Source organism: Trichoplax adhaerens, genomic scaffold, assembly GCF_000150275.1.
Source record: "Trichoplax adhaerens TRIADscaffold_36 genomic scaffold, whole genome shotgun sequence".
NCBI lineage: Eukaryota > Metazoa > Placozoa > Uniplacotomia > Trichoplacea > Trichoplacidae > Trichoplax > Trichoplax adhaerens.
Genome location: NW_002060976.1, coordinates 54,200 through 74,771, shown reverse-complemented (window position 1 = coordinate 74,771; position 20,572 = coordinate 54,200). Strand labels below are relative to the sequence as shown.

Here is a 20,572-nt window from a genome sequence, read left to right as displayed (position 1 = left end):
CGGAGCTGCTTGATCATATCCAAAACAGGTCCTTCAGGTCTTCAATTTCATTCTATCGAAATGGCGCTACTGTTTGGATGCAGCTGCTTAGGTCTCCAATTTCATCCTATTAACTGTCAAGATAGGCGCTAGTACTTATATGGAGCTGCTTGATCATTTCCAAAGTAGACTCTTCAGCCCTCCAATTTTATTATATTAACAATCAAGATAGGCGCTAGTACTTATATGGAGCTGCTTGATCATTTCCAAAGTAGACTCTTCAGCCCTCCAATTTTATTATATCAACAATCAAGATAGGCGCTAGTACTTATATGGAGCTGCTTGATCATTTCCAAAGTAGACTCTTCAGCCCTCCAATTTTATTATATTAACAATCAAGATAAACGCTACCACTTGTATCGAGTTAATGAATCGGACGATCTTAAGCATTTGTGTAAATTTGCGTCTATACTGAATAAAGGATTAAAGAGGTTGAAATTCATCAAGCACTCAAATCTATCTGGATAAAATGAAATGGACGAAACAACAAGATGGCATATAGCACATTCTAGGGTAAAATCTAATTTTAGTACGATCAATCCATATCTGAACGCTAACCCTGGAATGTATGGTCTGAAATGAAGTCTGTATCAACGACGCAGCTTCATAAAGTAATTAAAAAACTACGGTTAGTTCATGGATCTTGTTGGATAGTTCCAGTAGTTGCTACTAGCCCTACTGAGCTACTTGATACATTGTTAGAACCCTAAAAATTCAGCTAGATCAACCACGCACACGCGTACGCGTATAAAGTAGACTGTAATCAATGACCTTCACAATTACTAACACAGGAATTATAAACTATGTAAAATATAACCTCTTATTAAACTACCCATAAAGTCGATAATATCTATGGGTAAGGGCAACAGTTAGATCAATCTTAATATAAAAAAAAAATGAATTAAACATCGCTAAGCTAGCTGTTATCGTTAATTTAAGATTTCTGAAATGAATAATATACCATACGTTAGGATAATTATTATTATATAATTACTTATGGATAGGATCTATTTTGCGTCGATATTGCAATCACAATCCGAAATGGAGTATGAACGGATTCCATTTTATTAAATTTTTCAAGCAAAATTTTACGAGTCAATATTGAGAGAAAGTTTTAAAGTATAACAACTTAGCTACTCCGGTAGCATATCCATTAGCTAAGGAATAATGGACATTAATTTTATCATGATTGAAAAGCGGCCACTCTCAAGGCCTATCAATGAAACCTTCTATTGCTGGGCATCAGCTTTATAAAAGACAGATGGAATAAATTATAATTGCAAAGTATGTAGCAAGTAAAATATTGTCAATACGATTGTAGATGAGATACGCAAGAAAGAAAGACAAAATTGCTCATGATTAAGTTAATTAAGATTTTAAATCTTAATACAGTATTTCATTCAGTACCAACCAGCGCTAATCAAATTCTAGACTACTAAAGGTAGTCCATGATCCAATACGGCGAAAATGCGGTTATAAAAATCGAATTACAGTCATATCACAATCAAAAGTATTCATGATTGCACGGTACATCAAGTCAAAATTTAACTCTTTAGAAGTATTTTATGCTTTCGACAATGGAAGTCAGCATTTCAATGTCTAATACTTTCGAGATTTAAATGGCATCCTTACCTCGAGTGATATCTTCACTCTTATGGCTAAAATCGAGTAAATGGGTACTTCCTGTAGAAGAAAGACCTTGATCTTTTCTATAATACCTCCAACTTAGAATAAATAAGAAAGTAGACAGAAGCTTGATCATAATTAGGGATATATAAAGGTACATTCCCATCTTTCTACTGTCATAAAACCAACAAGTCGACGAGGAATCGCATTCGTTGCCCCAGAGTAAACATGAATAATCGATAAATGCTCCAATTAAGATTGGTCCGGGTAAATTCCCAGCCAAACGAATCATAGCTGAACTGACGCCCAAAGCATAAACTCGTTGATTTTCAGGTACAGATCTATCATCAATTAATATGTTATTAATTTACCACATCAATTGTATCTTTGACGCAGTGCGCACTTATTTTTTTTATCAAATCATTTCAAGAGTATTGAATAATATAAGTATACTCCAGTCTTCCTGACATACCGTAGTAAAGCTTCGGTAGAGGGAACAGTTTTCGACATAACGGCAACTATTGCAATGCTGATACCTATAACGAATGGTTTAAATTCTTGGCAATTTGATGTGCACGATCCCTGAATAGCATCATAATTGGAATAGGTATCGCTTGCCTTTGGGATACAGCTACAGTTACGATAAGCCTTTAATAGAGTGAAAAGAAGCAGATATAAGTAGCTTTCACTTAAGAAAATTATAAACCTATTCCGATTTAGTCATTCACAAGTGAACTAAAAAGTAGTTTTAATGCCGCTTCCTTGCAATAAATTATTGCACGATAGTGACACTGATAAGAGAAATAGTCTGTACGTATATCGTAAATAGAAATTATCGTACACCTAGCCTGATTTAGCAAAATCATATGCGAAACTAAAGAGCAATTTAAATTTTATATCCATTTCATGAATTTTTGCAATATTAAAATAATACTGATTAGAGAACAGACTATTGCACGTCTAGAATTCTATGTAAGTAAGTCTTACATAGGTTAAATTTTCCGCATCAAAATAACTTGTCTTGCAACCAGCATGACAAGGAGAGTAATAAGTTTTTCCATCTGATCCACAAATAGCATTATACTCGACCTTATTGCACATACAGCCTGAATTACAAATCGCAGTTAAATTGACTTCATTGAAGCTAATATTCCTAATTTATGGTCAAGAGAACTCTATTAACACAAGTTAATATCAAAAATTGAAATATAGATCATAAGATAGAGTCAAGTTTTTACTTACGATGTTAATGAATGACTAGTATATGGAGCATTAACTCCAGCAAATGGAAGACTATCACAGCCAAGTAAGAAAACTGCTGATAGAGCACAATCAACAAAACCAAGAATACAAGCCAACTTAGCTGCTTTACGACCATTCATTCTAAAAATTCTTACAAGCATACCACCCTAAGGAAAAGTGAAAATAGCACGAATTAATTTGAAATAATTGTGGCTATCGAAACTGAATGAACTACACTCAATTTCATCTTTCGAGCATCTCTATGGGGAGTATTACAATTGATCTAGCTTACCAAAATCATACCGACGCACCCTCCTGGTACAGTGATGAGGCCTACAGTAAAGCTAGCTACATAAGAAGGTAAACGAAATTGTGTCTCTAAAATTTTAGGAAAAAACCAACTGATTCCTATAGTAGCGAGATACTCTAATATTCCAGCGCATGTTAGGAAGACAAACGCTTTATTTCGAAATAATTCTTGGCTAGCTTTAATAAAATCTTTCAGGTTAATGCCATAATCACGATGGCCATTACTATTGGCCATCTCTTCGCGAAGCCGCTTGTGCTTTTCATATCCCGGCAATTTTCGTGGAAATCCAAAAAGAGGTACAGCAATGAATCCTAAAGAAGCAGCAGAGACGATAAAACAAAGCCACCAAGCACCAATCCAGCGTGCATCATATGGTGTTAAACCTTGATATAGCAATAGGGATTTTAAAGAGTCCCATAATATCATTACAAATTGTCTTTTAACTTAATAATGAAGTAATAAAATAAATGATGGCTTAAACAGATCATTTAACAATTCAATGAGGCAAGAAACTGTACCTGGTGGTGGTGCTTCTGGCCAATTGATGTACCGATTTAAAAAGATTCCTCCTAAAATATAGCCCGCAGCAGGTCCGACAACACTAACGGTATAAGTAACGGCGATGTATAACGGCGAAGAAACGGGATGAACATTTTCATCGATATAAGCCGTACCAACATTCCAGATTAAATTATTCCCTGCTCCCATCAGTAATTGTGCTACTAGAAACATGTAAAAGAAATAGCGAATGTTTGATTGTCCGCCATGATGAAATTCTTTATCGCATAGATTGGATGGTGTGGATTGCGTTTCTAGACATAAATCGCTATAATTGGTGGAAGAACTGACCACGGTGTATGGATCCGTGACGAAATGAGGCAATGAATACATCAAAGCCCCTAACGCCAAAACGATCGCACCTACACTTAAATATCTTCCTTTATGATGTCGACCAGCGAAATAACTTGCTAATATACCAATGATGGCGCTGGCAATTTCGCCAGCGGAAGGCAGCGCTCCTGTTTCAGTGCTTCTCAACTCATAGCGTTTCTCTAATGATGTTACTGTTACCGCAGAAAATCCAGTCATTAGCATTCCGGCAAAGATGATATACAAGCAAATGACTGTAATTAGCCACCATCGATGATTAAGAATTTGAAGGCATTGAGGTTGAAATGGACCCAGCCCATAGCGGTACATGGTTGATTCCTCCATTTCATCATTTTCATCCCTTTGCTCCATTGCTGTAGAAATACCACCACGGGATGAATTGGATGAAGTTGTCGGTAAATGTTTACTTTTAAACATCGCTTTCAGGCCCTCCTGTAAGATGAGGCAAGAAAGTGCTATGAAAATTGTTGACAAATAATTTTTATTTGTAGTCGGATCCAGTCGTCCTTTTTGCCAACTCAATGAGCCCAATTCTAATTTACAAGACAATTAAACAACAATCATTGCCTTATAGCGCCATTTGAACCATAGCGTGAAAAAAAATCACGTGCCTAGTAGGAAGAATAAGAGCAAGACAAGATCTAATCTATCAAATCAATAAATTAATCGTCACAAAGCCGGAATCAATAATCTATATTGCACTGTTACGTGACAAATGATTAACATACAATCTATTACCGCAATAAATGAGAGAATAAATCGTCCATTGGGGCTTAGTTTTATACTGTCTTGAAGCTTTAAAATGATATTTTGCTTTTGGTTTTGATTAGACAAGTCCCTAAGTTGATTGCTAATTGTCACGGATTGCTTCAAGGGAAGGCTGCCTGCGTTTAAAATTGGAGCAACTCTTACGTTACGTTACCATCATACTTATTTATGTTATCATGCATAGTTTATATTATTAAACTGATGTTTTGGCGATATTTCCTCTTAATATACTATCAAACATTCACTAGCATTCATCTTTCATTTTAAGTTGAAGTCGTCGACGATATTGGTTACGTAGTTAAGGACAGAAATATCGCGATTGCATAGTACAGTACTGATTGTACGTAGATCAAACTAGCGTTCGTCCTTGGTTTTAGTTATCCTTAACCTTTGAAATAATCCTTGGTCCAAGGATTGATCGCTAAAGCATTATCGTTAATGGCTTGATTGCTTATTTAATAGAAAGGCAACAATTGTCTAAAAATGGATTCATTGTTATAAAAGTATATCCAATCTAAATCTAATTATCACACATAGTAATTGTCTCTAGCTGATAGAATTTAGAAAAAAAAGGCTTTTTCAGCTGACTTTAAGGATAGTAGGGCAAAAAATGAATCAGGGGAAGAGCCTAATCTAATGTATCCTGAGATCAAAAGAAGTGAATTTTAATATCCTCTAAGCTCATCTCATCAGTTCTTGTACAATTCGTTTAATCTATTTACTGTAACTAAGTTGCCTAATATCAAACTTAAGTTATGAAACAGAAGATGCTTGCTTAAATAGACCATCACTATGTTTTACGGTATAATTCAATCTACCTAAAAACATATCGTTAATCTTCTATTATGTCCAACATCATCATTTGAAGGTATCCGGTGTCTTCACAATGACAGGATATCAAGTCGCATCGATCTATTATCATGCGATAGCAAACTGGCTAATAATACGAGTATCAAATCTTTGAAATCGAATGATATCAAATATAGCTATCAATGTAATCCAATATGAGATGCATCTCTACACTTTGTGTCTAGGTTTTAGTTTGAATAAAATGCTAATGTGGATCACTTTGGGTTATGTTACAATGTACGAGTAGCGTTAAAACAAGGTTCATCAAGTTTGATGAAGTAAGGAAAGTAATCCATCGATTTCAGAAGTGTTGCAAAAGCGTATAATTAGCTTCACTGCAACTACGCTTGTGTCTATCATTAAATTTGCTAGAATGCTTGTACATGATAACCATCTACCATAATTCTTAAAATGCAATTCCAGCCGACTACAGTACAAATATTTTGGTTTATAAAAGAATGATCTAGTTTTTTTTTATCGTTCACTAGCTAATTATGATTTCTACTTGACTCTAATACATTTGTTTAAAATCAAGAAGCCTTACTCAACATAACCTTATCAATAATTATTTCTTATAAAACTAAGCATTCCTAATCCATGATATTGTTACATAGCGATAATTTCTAGCAGAAAATCTAAATAAAAGATAGTTGTATAGTGTGCTAATAAAAACTTACTGTAAAACCAAGCAATCTCTCAACGACACTTGGTAATACCCCTAATTTAGAATTAGATTTGACAGTGATAGATTCAACTGGAGTTAACACCTTCCTGTTTATTCTTCTTTAAGCATAGCGCTATGTTTTATCTTCTGCTTTTTACCAAAGTAGACAACCTTCCAGTTAATTTCATCCTCAGCCAAAGGAATAGTATTCCAATTTGGATAAATTTTGGTCTGAAAAGTGATTGTAATAAATCACCATAGCTAGAAAGAATAGCGCAATATTTTCCTGCCAAGTAGACAGCTTTCAAGTTACTGTTATTCTCAACCAAATGAATAATATGCCGATTTGGATAAAGTTTGCTCTGAAAAGGGATTGTAATAATCAGTGTAATTACCAATAATGAATAGCGCAATGTTTTCTCGCAAAGTAGACAGCTTTCAAGTTAATTAATTTTATTGTCAGCCAAATGAACAGTATGCAAATTTGGATAAATTTGGATCTGAAAAGTTTTTGTAGTAAAGACTGTAGGTACCAAAAAGAATGTTGCAATATTTTCTCGTCTGCTTTTTACCAAAGTAGGAAACTTTCAAATTAATTTTACTCTCTGCCAAACAAATAGAATTACTATTTGGTAATTACAGTCATTGCTTTAATAGCTTTTAAGACTAAAATTCAATCATTAATGACTGTACTTTACTAATCAGAACCAGAGCACATTGGAGACCCTTAGAGAGTCTTAATGGTCTCTAGAGCACGTACTGTAACTATCTTTACCTGATTTGCCACACCTAGCGAAAGATATACCGTCATGAAAGCCTCCAAAACCGACAGACTCAAGTAACTTCTAGATTAAATCAATCTGTTCCAAGTTCAGTTACAAAGATTTCCCAGTGATAGATAATCTACAACAAACAACCTTTAATCCTCAGCTGAATGAAATGGTGTATTGCGACTGGCCAATATTTGAATTAAACTCTTTATAAACTGCCAATAGAATTTTAAAATATCATTGGCGAATGATATAGTCGTTAATACACTACAACTCGTGCTATTTGGTACTGAAATTGTCATGCAATGGAATGGCATACTCCATTACTACAGTCGCTAGCAAACAGCTATATCAGTACAAGTTACTGTTAATGAGCCATTTTAGACCTTCATACACCGGTTGCTAACTCTATATATCTGGATAAACTGCAGTAGCCAAATCGATTAATCCATTACTTCATGCTTTACATCCTCTGAAGTTTAGTTTAAACTAATAGCTGTGTTATTTTATTCCATTTCGTTAAGGTAAAGTAGAATTATAATCCGAACTGAATAGAATACATCCAATCAACAAAGCTTTTAGGATGCCGAATAGAAATAAATGATTGTATCTCCCTCGAATATGGATTGTTGTGTTACTATTTGGATCACTCTAACAGTGATCAATCGTCGAATTTTGATATAAATTGAACAATTTGACAAAAGTTCTAGAAATACCTAAACGGAGAAGCACTTCTTACAAACAATTATACCATCTCCGTTGAGTATCTGCGGCCCTGTTATTGCACATTCTCGAGGTCATGATGACGAAAATCGGTCTACATCATAGAATTTTTACCTCTCGATGGTCGAAAGTATAATTGAATTGATTTGGTCAATATTCATGAATATCTAGATGTACAGCAGCAATTGTTCATGCTACAGTAATGTTCTGTTGTCCCTGTGTAATAAAAGATCCTATAGTGAATATTTTTATATCAACTCTTAAAAGCAAATGTGATTTCCGTAGATAAAATTTCTTTACTGTAAGTAAGCATTTCATCCAATCTTGGTTTTCTTATTGTTAATATTAATTAACGATCCTGTTTCACTTATAACTTTTAAAGGTTATTTTATTCATTGTTTCAATTGATCTTCTTTAAATCTATGTATGATTTTTGACACCAACAGGAGGGGATTTTATAATCCATGCGTCGAATTTAATATACTGTACGTAGTGCTGCCTTTAATAAAGAAATTGACAAACAGCAAATGATATACTAGTATGCATAGACATTGGCATTGGTATACCTTAAAATGAACAAACTCATGCAAGTTATAAGGTCTTTTACTCTTTACTTTTAGAATAACATTTTATCAACTCGTTCTTCAAGTTTTTATCAGTGAAATTTTGGATATAGTGTAACTTAATATTATACGAATGATGGACTAGTGCAAGAATCCGATTTCTGACTACGCTTTCTAGTTGAATGTTTTACAATGTCATCAAGATCATCATCTTATTTTGGTGCTTAATTTAGGACTAGTTAGTATTGCAGTTTGAAAGCTTCCAGCGGGATACAAGCTAAATTTCATCGCATAAGACTTTAAAGTGGACCACAAGAAACTTGTCATGGCATCACTCCTATGACAAGATACAGAGAAATATAGTAATCTTGATCATTCTTACGAGGAGATCGATCAAAACTAGATTAGATATTACCTGCAATTAGGTCCAATGAACGTTAGAAGCTCCTATGCTGTCAGTGCATTTATTACACGTAGAATATTACACGTTGTGTTACTTAGCTTGGGAAATGGAATTACTACGGAGTGAATGATAATAAATTCTTGGATATCTCTCCGATATAATGTTTTGTTTTTGAACGTGTACTTATAATTTCAATGGTGATAGAGTAACTTGTGGTTTCTTAACAATAAAATTTGATCTGGATAGTATTCACTCTGCATTTAATGAGCTATGATGGGATTATCATTCTAAAATCAGATAGGATGATCCTTTGAACTATTTCGAGGTGAGAAATTATGGACAATCAACCATGACTTTGAAATAATTCTTAGCATGTAGACGATGACAAAATGAATTCAATTGTGATTCATCTTGGTTAGCTTTAATTTTCATGGCTATGATTTGTTAGTCCATCTTAGCCTATTTAGCTACCATTGACGGTCAGATTAGAATCAAAGTCATGGGTTCTAGTTTTAAACGATTTATTTGTTTTACTCATTCCCAACGACTTTAAAAATGCATTAAAAGGTTATTCGATAGCAATCATGGATTCCATCTTCAAATTCATACTTTAGCAATCAATAGCCCAAAGAGACAGGGCTAAAACAGTATCATCATGGGTTCTATTTTAAAAACGAATTATTTGTTCTACTCATTCTCAAACACTTTAAAAATGCATTAAAAGTTTATTCGATGGCAATCAATTACCCAAAGAAACAGGGCTAAACGATATGATCATGGGTTCTATACTTAAAATAATTTATATATTCTATACTTGTACTATACTCATTCACAAACATTTTAAAGATGCATTAAAAGGTTATTCGATAGCTATCATGGATTCCATCTTCTAATTTATACTGTAGCAATCTAGTGCCTAAAGAGACAGGACTGAAACAATATTATCATGGGTTCTATTTTCAAAAACGATTTATTTGTTCTACTCATTCTCAAACACTTTAAAATGCATTGAAAGCTTACTCGAAGGAGGTAAGCTACTTCACCCAAAATTTCCCCAAGGAACATCATGGAAAAACCGCAGTTTCAACAACGAGCAGTGAGGAACAGGAGAAAATTTTGAGTTGAGTAGTCTCTACTCCAAGGTAATCAAGGATTCAATCTTTAAATTGATACTTCATCAATCAATTGGCCAAGAAGAAATAGGGTTAAAACGATATCATCCTCTTCAATAAATTTATATAGAATCGCACAAACGGATTGAATTATTGAAGAGGGTGATATCGTTTTAATTCTGTTTGTGCGATTCTGTACAGATGCCTTTTATTCAGCATGATGTTGAATCTAGTCCACAAAATTAGAAATTTCAGTATAAACTATCGTTTAATTTGGGAGAGCACAACCATAACCCCAATAAATAATCCTACTTCAAATGGTGCAACAATATTACCCTGAGGCCATAGATCCTCCATTTATTTTGAACAACCATAAACTCTACTGTATCATACACGACTGAACACTCTATACCACTGTATGGTATGCACCGCTTGCAGATTTCGCCCTTCTGGAGACCTGGACAACCTTCCTTGCAAGGCTCCGGAACCTTGTCGAGAGTCTTTAGTAGAACGCTTAAAGTCGCTGATGATCCAGTCTAGTCATCGTCTTCAACCTGATTTAAACTCTCCATCATCAAAGCCAAACAAACAAAAACGCAAAAGTGAGTTTACCATTCTCTCAGTCTTCCACTGTGGCCAAAAAGAAACAGAAACAAGGTTTTTGGTCCTTGCTACTACTGGACAATCGATACAAGTTAGCGGAACCATTTTAGTCAATAGGATATTTCGTGGGTGATGTTGATCCAGTCTTACTGTTTTGAATCAATGTAGCAACCCACTAGAGTTGGACCTGGATTAGACAACCATGTTCATGCCATCCATGTAAATATTCTAGGCTTGCTTCATCACTCTATTTGGATTGCAGGATTGCACAGACTGTATTGGTGTTACGTTATTCGACTTTCATTAAGGAATGGCAAAGTGTACAAGTTGAATCGATCCACGTCTCTGTTGATTTAATATAACTTTGCAGTAGAGCGCTTTGCAATTGGGTTATGGCGTCGTCGTCGTCACCAATTCATCATTTCTTCAATAGTTTTGTCCAACACGAGAAAAGCAGTTTACAACAAGCGTTGTTCCTGACTGCTGCTAATGTTTTAACTATATTAACTGCTGCTGCTGCTTTCTCACTGTATTATGTCTTGCAAACGTTCCTTCGTCCTTTACTCTGGGCTGTCTTACTGGGAACATTTCTTTACCCTTTCAAACAATCTGCCACTCAATCATCACGCCAATGGGTTAATCAACTACAATCAACGGGTACTCCATTAATGATTGCTATTGCCATTCTCCCATTTCAAACCATCGATACGGTAGCAGAAATGGCGGCAGCGGCGATAATGGAACGCTATCATTTCTTCATTTTCATTAGTTTAATTTTTGTTGTCGGACGTTTACTCTACGTCTGTGAACCGTTCGTCTTAACCTTTGAAGCTATTGTTCAAGTACTATGTCAAATTAGTAGTAATCTCGATATGATGTTGGAAAGTCAAAAGGTTTGTCATCATTTTCACTAGTCAAATAACAAAACCGATACTTTTCATTAATTCCATGACTTGATGGAGTAAAAATAGCCAGAAGATCGAGAGCTGTAGAAATGACCAGTAGAAATTTCTTTTACTTTGACTTTGATGAAGTTAGAAAATACCTTAGCCTAGACTTCTTTATTCCAGGATGCAAATGGAGGATCGATACAATACAATATCGCATGAGAGTACAGTCGAGAATGATCTAAAAGTTTCACAACTCTATTCTATTTTCGATATACACCCGCGGTTGTACAGTATTAGTCTAATAGTCGTCTAGATATGCTCACTGACATGACATCAGTGATCTTTAAATAGGAATGATTCATTATTTGAATCAAATGATTTCGACTGCTATGAGTGCAGCAGCTAAATAGCAGGATTCATGTCTAATGATAATCACTACGAAAACATGAACATCAATGATTAGGATTTTGCATTTATTGATGGAGTATCCTTATTTTTCTTACAGATTCTAGGACTTGGTGTATGTTTAATTCTCACTTGGCTTTTCAAACCGACCCGATCTTCATGGCTTAGCCAAATGTTATGCTTTGCCTTGTGGATTGTCCTTGGTTTTCGCTTTCTTTTCTGGCTAGGCTCTGCATCGATACCTATAGTTGCAGTGCTCGGGGTGTTAGCCATCCTAGGACTAATACCAGCAAAATCCAAGAAATTAGGTACGCTGGATTCGGAGATGATCAATAATTTGCTGTATAATTCTATCGTCTATCTGCTTGCAGTAGTGTATTGTAGTGCCTACGCCTATTGCAAGTTGCTACAATATAGCGATTAGATTAATTATAGTAGCAATAAACTTTGTAGTATCACTGGAACAAACAGACTCATACCACCGCCTGTACTGACGTTCCGAAAGTGCGAAGATTAGTGTAGTATCTCCCCTTGCAAGTGTTAAGGAGGCTTATTATAAATTCTACAGACGCTCTACGGTGTAAAAGCCGGCAGTTTTTAAGGGAGAGAGGATTGGGATTAGCAATAAACTTGTATTATAGTCAAGGTGTCAATTGTACCTACATTGGTTGACAGCTTAGATACGCAAGATAGTATATCATTAGTTGTCCTTATTCGCTTACTAGATGTATTCCTACTCAAGATTCAATATGGATTTGAAATGAATCTAATGCTATTTGCTTAATTGTCTTTAGATGATAATGAAGCCACCATACCCGATATAATGAGGAGATATACATCAACCTTCTTGAGAAGGCACAGTGAAGCAGTTGCATCGCAACAATCCACTACCTCAACGCAAACAACTCCAACTTTATTGAGAAATAAAACTGTAAAAATTGTCGAAAACGAGCAATCCAGTGTAGGCCAGAGTCGAGAAATATTCCTAGCTTTAATTTGGGCCTGCGTTATTCTTCGCGTTTGGATGCATTCGTGGCTGTTACATTTATTACCTGTGCCTGTGTTATATATAATCATCAAGAGAATATGGCAAAAGCTGAATATATCTCAGTACTTGTTGCATCATTGGAATAATCTTTTAGACACTCTCACTGCTAAGATTCAGAGTAATTTTAATTGGTTGCTTCCCAAGCCGTTGTTATTGTGCTTTAATATTTTACGACAAGGAGATCGAAAAGTAAGTCTATTGTAAATTATTTCATATTATGAGTGGAACTATTTTGAAGGTATATGCTTAGGCTTGAGACTAAAATCTATTTCAACCTTTTAATTTTAAATACATTAATTACCTCCTTGTACATTAATGTGTACCTTGCACACTTTAGTAACGCTAACTCAATTATTTATTTATCTACAGGCCAGCAATATTCTTAATACCATGTTGGACAAACTTGTCAGCGCTGTTATTATCTTAACTTTGATCATTTTAGTCACTCTATGTACAGTCATCTTGGCATTTCAAATTCAACAAGAAAGTGTCCATCTTGTTGGAGTGACTGGTAATTTAATCAATGAAACTGTAACGAGACACCCTGAGTTTAAAAGGTATTTCTAGCTAAGAATAAAACATGACAATGGATTAGCATAGAATAATAACTGTGAATCTTTAATTATTCGTCTTATTTTGACATTCATTTAACGTTTTTCTCTTTAATAATTTGGTACACCGCCTTCAATGTCAAACTAATGTATAAATCATGCCATTGAATCTAACTTCACTTTAATGCATTGTAGTTGGCTCCCTGAGAAGGATCAAGTTGGAAAATTTATCGATTCGATCGTCAGTAGTGGATATCAGTACGGAAAGGAATGGATTCGATCACAGTTTAAGGGAGTTCAAAGTGACAGCAATATCAATATTTCAAAAATTGAACGAGACATTGTTGCGGTCTTGGACGGAATATATTATCAAAACTGGATTGGTATGAATCGCGGAAAATTAGGTCATGGTAGCAATCACTCATTATTGAACGATAGCGCTACCTACTCGGATGATAGTATCCTCGCTTCGTGGAAAAACTTATCTTTTAATTTTAGAAAGAATTTTGATTATAAAGAAGTTATAGTATTTATTAAAGAAAATGTCGACATGTTTCTTTCGGTAGGTCTTGAACCAAAACTATCTTTGTTAGATTACTATTGTTTGAAGGATTGTAGTTAAATACTGAATCCGTGCTTATGTATACAGATTATATCAATGTAGACAGAGACATGAGGATGTATAAAGTGCAATGACGTACGCATTGTATCAGAGTGCTACTTTATAGTATCGTGATTCATAAAGTTTCCCTTTGCAATGGTTATAGGTTTTACGATCCGGTTTTGTTATTCTTCGAAGTAATTTGGACATTGCTTTTCGATTGTCGTACCTTATTTTTTCCACCCTATTTGGTGGTGGTACAGCGGTGATTAACTTCTTGGTCGATATTATTGTCTTCTTGACCACTTTATTTTATTTATTAAGCTCATCGGAAAATGTTTATATCCCTGTAAAATGGGCGATGGATTTGATACCATCAACTACAGGAGATAAATTTGGTCAAGCAGCATCGGAAGCAATTCGTGGCGTTTTTGGTGCCTCATTCAAACTTGCAGCCTTTTACGGCCTTTACACTTGGTTCACACACAGTTTATTTGGTGTAGAACTAGTTTGCATTCCCTCAGGTAAATCACTTGGCACCGTTCAAGAAATGATTCACTTCTACACTTTTGCATGAGCTCTATAATGTGCCGTTCTTTTTTGATGCTTTAGCCATCAACTGTCCGACAGTTGATTGTAGAATTAAAGTGAACGTCTAATCAATAAAATGTGATGCCATAACCTATACTATTCTACTATTCTTGATACGCGTGAGCTAATTTGTAATTTAATTTACAGCACTTAGCGCAATTGCTGCTGCTATCCCGTTTATTGGCACCTATTGGGTGGCTGTACCGGCGGTACTGGAGTTATGGCTTGTTCATGATAATGTGATACTTGCTGGACTTTTACTTTGTTGCCACTGTTTACCTCCATATGTCATTGACATAGCGATTTACAGGGAAATAAAAGGGTACGTCCTTCTTTAGAAAGACGATCTAAAACACACGGTAGCCTTTTTTCCAGCAACACTATATGAATCATTTGTATTGATAATACTATTTGATGGTTGCGGTACTACCTTAGCTATGATAGTATTGTCGCTGTTACTTGCAATCTCTTTTTAACTTGCATGGTGTCTATTGATGTTGTAATGCTGTATTATTTTAATTTTTATAATAGTGGAGGCCATCCCTATGTGACTGGCTTAGCTGTTGCTGGTGGAATTTATTGCGTAGGCTTAGAAGGTGCCATTGTTGGGCCTGTTCTGTTGTGTTGTTTCCTTGTTGGATGCAATGTCTATAGTGCAGCTATCAATACCGAGTCATCAGCTGGTGTAAAAGAAAAAAAGGCGAGAGATTTGAGGAAGGAGACTTTATCAAGGTATGACTGAAATTAGACGCATTTTTGCATTGTAATACGAGCACCGTAGATGATAATGAGTGAAAAAGTTGACTGTATTATGGCAAGTCAAAGCATTCTAATGCAATGATTATTATTGACTCTGAAATATTACAATATTTTGAATAGGTCATTTTCGGAAATGCATTGAATAAGCTTGGCGGTTGTAAGCATTTAATATGCTTAACAACATGACTTTTCACATCGTTATCTCTCTTTTTGTGCTTTTTGCTATGAAATTTTCTTTCTGTAATTAATAGTGTTTTTATGGTTATGACGTTGTCTTTTGATAACTAATTATAATGGAATCACTGAATCGATCACCATTTGCCATGGAATATTGCAGTCCGAAGAAGCAGTCTAGGCTGTTGTTAGCGTTATATAATGATATAATATAACCATTTTACACAATTATCACTTGTTTGATAGATGGTCATTATTATCGAGAAATTTTTTTGCTCTAATTTAACAGTATTTTATGCAATTGACCATTTACTAGGACAACTTTTGCTATTTTTGAATCTAATATTAATCCGCTATTGAATGGGCCAGTTCTATAGTACTGAAAGTATGCTTTATTAGGCCACTGGATATAATTAACTAAAATCATTTCATCCTACCTATCCGCATCGACTGTATTTTAGGAAAATAAAGTGATATTATTGCATTGTGAAATACGAATTGGCATGGTCGATTTGTTCTATATCGTCGATTGTGAAAGTGAACTAGGTCACGTTTGAAGTTTGATTATAGCGTTATGGTTGATGCTAATGGGCCGATTTTATCGCTTTTTTTGATCTGTCATAACAACTGATCCTATTGATTGTGCACTTGCATCACTCTTTCCAATCAAATTGTAAGTTGATTGAAGACTTGCGTTTCAAACGGCAATCTGCAGTTAAAGCGAATTTCTGAAGTAAGTGATTACTTGTACAGTATAATATAATCAATAGTAATACAGTTGCTTTCATGTCAGTAAGTCATAGACGAGGTTAGCAATTAACCTAGGTACTGACTTGTATTAATATCTGTTATGGAGGGTCATGGTGAATTGATGAGTGAGATCGATGATGGATATACGAAACGATGCGGGGTCCAGTTTATTTCTGCAATCTTGCACGGAACTACGCTAGTGTTGTGACAGATATACAGGAAGAAAGTTTTCTTCTATCTCGATAACTTCCACTACAATATGAAAGTGATTGCAGTTGCAGTAGTAGCCTAGAAGCATAACCAACTTGGTGGCTCCTTCTACTGTATATTTAATCGTCAACTGTAGCTAATGTTTTGTTTCATGGTGCAGTACACCGGCCACTACTCATTGAGTAGTTGTAGCATCTAGAGTACTGATGTAGTGTACAACTGAAATGGCCAGCTCAAGAGTCAGGCTGCCCATTTTTGGCCAAGAAAGTTGCTAGCCGTCCCTCTCTTCTTGCCTGGTTTTAGTATGAGAATACTGTACACCATTTCAAGTTCTTAATATTCTACGATACAGTACAGACTACAACACTGTACAATGTTCAGTAGGCATGACCAACTCAATCTGTCAGCCAGGTCATCTTTTTTGCCAAAGGAGAGTCGGTGGCAGTCTCTCTCTTTCTCTCGTCCTGTTTTCATACTCCCTATTTTGAAAGCCATTTAAGAAAGAGATAGAAGATACGCGTAGATACAGACTAACAGACTACAGTACTACGTCGACGCTTTCACTGCAGACTGTCATGCTGTATCTCTTTCTTGTCCTATTTACTGCTCCCTATTCTGAAAGGCATTTGAAGAAAGAGATCGGAGATAAATGATGTATCTCTATGTCTAGCGTACAGTAGTATCTCTCTTTTCTTACGCTAAGTTAAAAAGGGAGGGACAGCAACCGACCATTTATCGGTAAAAAATGCAAGGATCGACTTTTTTGTGGTCACTTTACTATACCGGGAACTTTTTACCAACGCACTTGGTCGCTCTAGTCCCAAATTTTCACTTGTGTTGTTTGCAAATCCCCACTATAGATCACCCTAGGGGCTTATTGTCAGATATGATAGTGTACAGTATTTTTCGGCAGTTTACTGCTTGAGTAGTCCATGCTAATGGCCGGCCTGGTCATAGACGACAAAAAGCAGAAGAAAATCTTCATTGAGCATAGTCTACCAACGCGACTTAGTCGCTCCAGTCTCAAATTTTCACTTGGGCTGTTTGCAAATCCCCACCATCGACCACCCTAGGGGCTTCTTGTCCGAAATGATAATGTATTTTTCAGCAGTTTACTGCTTGAGTAGTCCATGCTAATGGCCGGCCTGGTCATAGACGACAAAAAGCAGAAGAAAATCTTCATTGAGCATAGTCTACCAACCGACTTAGTCGCTCCAGTCTCAAATTTTCACTTGGGCTGTTTGCAAATCCCCACCATCGACCACCCTAAGGACTTCTTGTCCGAAATGATAATGTATTTTTCAGCAGTTTACTGCTTGAGTAGTCCATGCTAATGGCCGGCCTGGTCATAGACGACAAAAAGCAGAAGAAAATCTTCATTGAGCATAGTCTACCAACCGACTTAGTCGCTCCAGTCTCAAATTTTCACTTGGGCTGTTTGCAAATCCCCACCATCGACCACCCTAAGGACTTCTTGTCCGAAATGATAATGTATTTTTCAGCAGTTTACTGCTTGAGTAGTCCATGCTAATGGCCGGCCTGGTCATAGACGACAAAAAGCAGAAGAAAATCTTCATTGAGCATAGTCTACCAACCGACTTAGTCGCTCCAGTCTCAAATTTTCACTTGGGCTGTTTGCAAATCCCCACCATCGACCACCCTAAGGACTTCTTGTCCGAAATGATAATGTATTTTTCAGCAGTTTACTGCTTGAGTAGTCCATGCTAATGGCCGGCCTGGTCATAGACGACAAAAAGCAGAAGAAAATCTTCATTGAGCATAGTCTACCAACCGACTTAGTCGCTCCAGTCTCAAATTTTCACTTGGGCTGTTTGCAAATCCCCACCATCGACCACCCTAGGGACTTCTTGTCCGAAATGATAATGTATTTTTCAGCAGTTTACTGCTTGAGTAGTCCATGCTAATGGCCGGCCTGGTCATGGACGACAAAAACAAGAAAAATGAAATCTCCATAGAGTGTAGTGGACTAGTGGTCCAATAGTGCAGTACAGTACATCACGACTACAGTGTACAGTACCGTTTAGCAAGCGATTCTGTGCACTACGGTAGGCTGTGGACAGGACGGACGGCCATTCAGTACTCATGAGTCATACTTAATGATACAGCAGGCGTAGTCGCTCGCCGACGATTGAGGACTAGAGGTGGACAAGGTTGCGCTGATCATCGCCTAGCATTGGAAGATTATTTTCATCACCTTTGCTAGTTAAGTAAATAGATCAGATTCTATCACCATTGGCCTTGAAGCAAGCAATTCATTGATATTCTCTGCCCGTGGTGGTGCTATTAACGGTGTGGAAAGCAAGACGAAGCAGTTGAGAAAATAGTAAGGGACTAGTCACACGTAGGCAGGGTTGGCGAGCAAGAAATGAGGACAACATGGGAAGCTACCTTTCTTGTATGTCGTCGGGAGGTAATGGAAGATTCACGGCTATTTTGCCTGGAAAGCCTGCCCATATCGTTATAATTGGTAAGGAAAACAAACCATCATTCTTGTTATAGGATGAATATTTTTTATTGTTTTTTTTCACTTGTTCTACGCTAGTCGAGACGGTTTGATCGCAAAGGGGTAGAGCCATCGCATTTTCAAATGTTGATGTTAACATCTTGATGACAACATGGAGTCAACACGACTGTCAACATCGATAGAAATGCCGATTGCATCTTCTTCTCCTTGACCCAATTCTTTCCTTGCTAGAGGCAGACAGATTGTTTCCTTCATTCTTTTTCCTTGTTAAAAGGGAAAGAGCCGATCCGATCTTGACCCCATTTTTGGATCACGATAGATTCTTTCTATGGGCCCTGGTGCCCATGCACAGCAATGGCCGATAGGGTCAAAGTGGACTAGGCTAGTATTGCATTTTTCCTTCAGTTAATCGATTGTAGTCGATGGACGAAGAAATGGAGGGTGAGTAACCAACGCTTGACAACATGAATTTGATTCAAACTGTGTGTCGAGGACATCAATAAACTTGATGTCTGTTGAGTAACTGATGATGGAGGCGAAGGAAATGGATCAACATTTCTATGGGACATACCGGCGTTCTATAGCGATGCGCCGGTAATAACATTGCCGTGGATTCATGGCCCAAAAATGGACAGTAGTTTATCTTGGAGAAAAACAAATTTAAAGAGCAAAGAATCGCCAAACTTCCCACCTCTCCTCTCCTACTTGAGAACAAATGTACCTTACTCTCCCCCATTTATTTTCCATTTTGGAAGAAAAGTTGTAATGTTCTCCACGGCGTAGTATTCAAGAAGTTTGTTACTGTTCAAACGAGTACACGTATACAGCACCATGACAGTACATTGATACATTTGGAGCATAGATGACAAGAGTCATAAAGTATGTAGGAAATGGATTAAAAAGACTGAAAGTAGTTAAAGGGCATGCGAAATTACCCTAGACTATCATTAAATTATAGGTTGGACACGATCCAAAGAGCAAAAAAATCATTATTGCCCTGAATAGAATCATGTAATCATCACTTCTCCAGTGGCAAGGAAATACAAATTTATTTTGTACAGCAATCGCTTTATGTTTTGGTCAAACTGGACTTGAATAGCCTGGATATTGAACCCTAGTCTTTTATGGTTGTGTATAGTTGATACGCGTATGTAGAATCGAGAGCCAACCGATCAAAACCATCTTAGAATAGGCATGGATTTATAGTCAAACAAGGTAATATTATTTTATATCAATATAGGGAAAAAGTTGTCAATAAATGGGGAGGGATTGCGTTAAAGCGCGGATAATTTCAATTACTCTATAGCGATTAATATTATCGACTCATCGATCACTTTAGTGGCGATGGACAAAGAGGGTATTCTCAAATCTCAATCATGAGAATCACTACCGTAGTCCACTACGGATAGCAATTTACTACAAGTTGCCTTTTTTTGCCCTTTTTCTTTGACGTACGGGATTGCTTGACCGTCAAGAAATGTGGATACATGTTTTGGCAAAACAGTTTTGTCTCGCTTGATTTCCCCTATAAGCGTACTTGCAATC

General features: G+C 36.3%; 2 protein-coding genes across 2 annotated transcripts; one reads left to right on the top strand and one right to left on the bottom strand.

The window, feature by feature from the left end:
- Nucleotides 1–1,654: 1,654 nt before the first annotated feature.
- On the bottom strand, nucleotides 1,655–4,417 carry TRIADDRAFT_33605 (uncharacterized protein; the record flags this gene model as incomplete). Its single annotated transcript, XM_002118044.1, has 6 exons — nucleotides 1,655–2,006; nucleotides 2,138–2,313; nucleotides 2,653–2,809; nucleotides 2,908–3,074; nucleotides 3,200–3,600; nucleotides 3,736–4,417. The coding sequence occupies 6 exons, from the start codon at nucleotides 4,415–4,417 to the stop codon at nucleotides 1,655–1,657; spliced, it is 1,935 nt and encodes a 644-aa protein (XP_002118080.1).
- A 6,538-nt stretch (nucleotides 4,418–10,955) lies between these two features.
- On the top strand, nucleotides 10,956–15,391 carry TRIADDRAFT_33619 (uncharacterized protein; the record flags this gene model as incomplete). Its single annotated transcript, XM_002118069.1, has 8 exons — nucleotides 10,956–11,399; nucleotides 11,917–12,238; nucleotides 12,653–13,099; nucleotides 13,244–13,463; nucleotides 13,653–14,019; nucleotides 14,225–14,582; nucleotides 14,797–14,971; nucleotides 15,181–15,391. 8 exons carry the CDS (start codon nucleotides 10,956–10,958, stop codon nucleotides 15,389–15,391), a joined length of 2,544 nt encoding a protein of 847 aa, XP_002118105.1.
- Between the last annotated feature and the right edge of the window lie 5,181 nt (nucleotides 15,392–20,572).